This window comes from Limulus polyphemus, unplaced genomic scaffold (assembly GCF_000517525.1).
Source record: "Limulus polyphemus unplaced genomic scaffold, Limulus_polyphemus-2.1.2 Scaffold6503, whole genome shotgun sequence".
In the NCBI taxonomy this organism is placed as follows: Eukaryota; Metazoa; Arthropoda; class Merostomata; order Xiphosura; family Limulidae; genus Limulus; species Limulus polyphemus.
Genome location: NW_013672113.1, coordinates 973 through 6,321, shown reverse-complemented (window position 1 = coordinate 6,321; position 5,349 = coordinate 973). Strand labels below are relative to the sequence as shown.

Sequence of the window (5,349 nt, the reverse complement as noted above, 5' to 3'; positions counted from 1 at the left end):
CACCAAAAAATCTGATAATAATTGACTGTGTTTGAGATTCTGGGTTTTTTTTTAAATCTACACATACTGAAGGTTATGATGAAAGAATTAGCATGCAAGATCACCAAAAAATCTGATAATAATTGACTGTGTTTGAGATTCTGGGTTTTTTTTTAAATCTACACATACTGAAGGTTATGATGAAAGAATTAGCATACAAGATCACCAAAAAATCTGATAATAATTGACTGTGTTTGAGATTCTGGGTTTTTTATTAAATCTACACATACTGAAGGTTATGATGAAAGAATTAGCATGCAAGATCACCAAAAAATTTGATAATAATTGACTGTGTTTGAGATTCTGGGTCTTTTTAAATCTACACATACTGAAGGTTTTTATTTTAATATCAGATATCTCTTGATATGTTATTGTCAACATTTTGTTATAAGTTATTTTCATTGTTTAATTGTTAATGCAGTTGATAATGAGTTTTAAATTTTGTAAGGTATTAAAAACAGTTTAATTTTATACACTTAGTGTAATAGTAGGATAGTTTTTATACAAGTTTCTGCAAAATCTTATGATACTACAGCTTATCAAGTGGACTGATATACAGTCAAACTTAATTGTTAATGATCTTTAGTGATACTTCTTGTACTTCATCAGATCCAACTGCAGGAGCCTCTGCAACCGAACAAACCACATGGTGTCTGGATGAAAGTACGCTTCACGAGAACATTCGGAAGATCCTTATCAAGATGTGTGTTCCATCCCCGATGGTGTTCAGTGACGTTAATTATTTGTCATCCACAGCTCCACCAGCAGCAGCTGAGTGGTCAAGTTTACTTAGACCTTTACGAGGTCGAGAACCAGAAGGGATGTGGAACCTACTTTTGATAGTTCGAGAAATGTTCCGTCGAAGTGATCGCAATGCTATCCCTTTACTCCAGATTCTAACTGAAGAAGTGTTATCATGTGACCAGGTAAGCTTCTGGTTTTGAAACCAGTTCTGTGGGTTCTTTTTAGTAAAGAGATTGGTGGTTCATATCAAATACTCGTAAATGTTTGCTACAGGCCTGGGCCTCAGCGGATTCATGCTTTGATCAATAGAGTTAATTAACTCTAAGAATATGAAGTTTGGATTGTGTTTTCTGGTTGTAACTAAAGAACATTTATTCTCTAGAAACTTTGGAAAAAATTAATTAAACTTTAAACATTACTGTATGTGAGTTGGTAGGTTTTAAGTTTAAACTTTAGATGTTACATACAAAATGAAACTTTTTATTTTAGTATTATTGTTTTGTATGAGTAGGAATTTCCTGGATAAAATTTATTCTTTCAAATGATTTTTGTCTTTCTTATCATCAGACATTAAAACATTATAATTTACTGTTTAACTTTCTAGCTCAGTGGCTCTATGTAGTCCATGTGTATTCATAAAAATTAATAACTTCTAAACAAAACTATATGTGAATCAAAGACACTTCAAACGTATGCCATTCAAGTTGTTCAACCTCAATTAGAGTTCTTAGATATTTTTTGGTAAATTTAGAACTTATAATGAAACAGAAACCACCAAGTGGTAGCGCTCTATACTGTGGCAATAAGCATTATTCCCTTAACTGTTGCCCAGAAAGCCAGGCTTCACACACACACACACATCAATAATTATATGTCTAATGATCCATACAGTAGTACAGTTTATTTAAACACATTTTGGAATAATATTTCTTGTATATCATTAACACTAATATATAAATAGATATGATGTATCACAGTATCTTTTCTATTGCTTTTAGAAACTTCAACTTTGTTAAAGTTAGTTTTTCTAATGTAGATAGTTGTATGGTGGTTCAACACAAAAGTTTCACTTCACATTGGATGCAGTGGATATGGAAGTCGAGGTAGTGTAAACAGTAATACCCATGCTTCTCAACATGCTTGTAGTAGCTTATGTGATGAAGTAGTTATTCTTTGGAGACTCACTGGTCTGAACCCTGCACTGTCGCCCCTAGAACGACAGAACTTGTTTTCTCAGGTACCCGTTACAGCTTTTTCTCTCTGGTTTCATAAGGTTTAGTAACATTTTATTTTATTTAACTCATTAATGTGTGCTTTGAAGAGTATGCACAGCTAGAAAATCACTTGTTTTCCTGGTGAAGGAAACCCTTAAAAGTTTCTCTTCTTTGGAAATGTGTAGATAACATAATGAAGTTTTTATTTTTAATTACGAGTTTGTTAAGGTATATGCTTGTATCACACTTTAATAAACATTTTGTTAGAAATGTTCAGTACCTGTTTACTTTTCTTTACACTTGGTTAGATAAAGTGATCATGTTGTCACAGTACTCTGTAATCTTTTGTATTAGTTTCACTGAAAAAAACCACTCTGAGAACTTTTAATCTTGTAGAATTTTGTTGAAAAACTTTTATTTGGGTCAACCATTAATGTCTCCTGGTTCTGAGATCTGTTTTAAATCTTGTAGAATTTTGTCATGTAAATACCAGTTGAGTAAATCAAAGATTCCTAGTTTTAAGAACGTTTTTTGATGTGGAATTTTGTTGAAAAATCTTCCAGTTCTAATTATTATTTTTTTAATCTTGTAAAATTTTGTTGAGTAAATTGTAGTTTCTTAGTGAGGACTGAGCATTTTATTGTGAAAATTGACAGCAAGTGTATGTGTATTTTTAGTTCATTTAATTTATCACAAAATTTGAAACACTACAGTTTTCTGTCTCTTTCTCTTCAGTTACATGAATGGCACTTGAAAACTTTAGAAAGGGTGTGGAAGATGAGAAACAACAGTGGAAGTGGAGCAAGTGGCACCAAACGGTCTGATATTGATGTCTTTCCCGGCTTTAAACCAGCAATGGAAGCGTGTCTGTTGGACTGGAGTGACTATCCCATCGAAGGGGTAACGTACACAGGAAAGGGTGCTGGTCGTTGGTACGTTCCATATACTCAAGGTCGAGCATTGGATCACTCTGTTTCTTGCATGATTACCAAACCAACGGAATCATGCCATACCGTTAACAGAAGGGGACGCCCAGTGGACGTAAGTTCATGTGTCGAGGGCCGCAGACTGGCTCCTCCAGGTCATCATTGCTTACAGACTTTAGTGCATACGTGCACTGAAAGCAACCGAAGTTCCCTAAGTAGTGAGGGATTTTGTGAGAATGAACCAGAACCAATGGAAAGCTGTACCCAGTTTATTGGCACTGTGGCATCAGATATCAAATGTTCAGCTGCTCTAAATATTCAGCCACATTATTCTATATGTCAGAACATCTTTAGTGATTCAAATGATAATTTAATACTTCAGTCTCCCAAAGAAGCTTCCAGCAAGAAAGACAATCACCGTGCAAATGGTATATCTAAGATAAATGAAGAATTTTCAAATCTCACATTAAAACGTAATGTTGCACACAAAGGTGATGGAAATTCAAATCCACCTGAATTTTGTCTTGCCAGTGAGCTAGGAAAGTCCTCTCCAGAAGAAGACTCTGATTGGTCAAATCTTCAAGACAGCTGTGATGCTGGGAAACCAAGAAATTCAAGGTACATAATACTTAAATCTTTGCTGTAGTTGAACATTTGGTTATCAAAGTAGTTTATTACACTTTAAAAACTTGCTCTGAAGTGATCTGTAGGTAGTTCGTAATAGAAGCACAAAATAACTTACATTGAAGTGATCTGTAGGTAGTTCATAATAGAAGCACAAAATAACTTACATTGAAGTGATCTGCAGGTAGTTCATAATAGAAGCACAAAATAACTTACAATGAAGTGATCTGTAGGTAGTTCATAATAGAAGCACAAAATAACTTGCATTGAAGTGATATGTAGGTAGTTTGCAATAGAAGCACAAAATAATTTACATTGAAGTGATCTGTAGGTAGTTTACAGTAGAAGCACAAAATAATTTACATTGAAGTGATCTGTAGGTAGTTTACAGTAGAAGCACAAAATACTTTACATTGAAGTGATCTGTAGATAGTTCGCAATAGAAGCACAAAATAACTTGCATTGAAGTGATCTGTAGGTAGTTTACAGTAGAAGCACAAAATAACTTGCATTGAAGTGATCTGTAGGTAGTTTACAGTAGAAGCACAAAATAACTTGCATTGAAGTGATCTGTTGGTAGTTCATAATAGAAGCACAAAATAACTTACATTGAAGTGATCTGTAGGTAGTTCGTAATAGAAACACAAAATAACTTACATTGAAGTGATCTGTAGGTAGTTTGCAATAGAAGCACAAAATAACTTACATTGAAGTGATCTGTAGGTAGTTTATAGTAGAAACACAAAATAACTTACATTGAAGTGATCTGTAGGTAGTTCATAATAGAAGCACAAAATAACTTACAATGAAGTGATCTGTAGGTAGTTCATAATAGAAGCACAAAATAACTTAGAATGAAGTGATCTGTAGGTAGTTTACTGTAGAAGCACAAAATAACTTGCATTGAAGTGATCTGTAGGTAGTTTACATTAGAAGCACAAAATAACTTGCATTGAAGTGATCTGTAGGTAGTTTACAGTAGAAGCACAAAATAACTTGCATTGAAGTGATCTGTAGGTAGTTTGCAATAGAAGCACAAAATAACTTACATTGAAGTGAGCTGTAGGTAGTTTACAGTAGAAGCACAAAATAATTTACATTGAAGTGATCTGTAGATAGTTTGCAATAGAAGCACAAAATAACTTACATTGAAGTGATCTATAGGTAGTTTACAGTAGAAGCACAAAATAACTTAGTTACTTATGAATATTTCAAGTTCATATAGATATAACGTTAATCTTAGCATAAATAATAAAGCTTTATATGAAACTCTCAGCTGAATGGTGATAATGGTCACCCATGTACTGCGCATATCACAAGATTTTACTTTGTTACATTCAAAATTTATGTTATAGTTCAAAGTTTTCTTTTATCTATGTTTTAATTAATTTATTTCAAAAAGAAACCTTAAAGAAAAATTCTTAAACTTCATTTTGACACATAACTTCAGTTAGTTACTTACAAAGTTTTGACGTTAGGACTTTTTATTTTGCGAATGACTTGACTAAACTAAACCTTCCATATACAGAAAGAATCTAGGTTAATTGCTCTGTTTACACATTCTTCTTTCAAGTTCCTTAGAGCACGCTCAGAGGGAAGAGAAATAAAGTTCTTGGAACTCTTGACCAATGCCATGCTCTCTTTATACCCAATGGAAAGACCATATTTCAAAATTCTATTTCTCAACAGTTATTTTAAAATTGGTGTGAAGAATTCCATTGAGAACTTGTCAAATGCTCTTATCATTGTTGCTGCTTGTGTCTTCACTAGCACTTTAGCATTATTTCTCACCTATAATTGTC

The 5,349-nt window shown here is 33.2% G+C and overlaps 1 protein-coding gene across 1 annotated transcript; it reads left to right on the top strand.

Moving 5' to 3' along the window:
* Positions 1 to 614: 614 nt before the first annotated feature.
* Positions 615 to 3,541, top strand: LOC106473785 (zinc finger SWIM domain-containing protein 8-like; the record flags this gene model as incomplete). The annotated part of the gene is made up of 3 exons (XM_013934464.1): positions 615 to 965; positions 1,820 to 2,020; positions 2,733 to 3,541. Coding segments are annotated over exons 1-3 (1,361 nt in total), but the record flags the coding sequence as incomplete, so codon positions are not given.
* Positions 3,542 to 5,349: the final 1,808 nt, after the last annotated feature.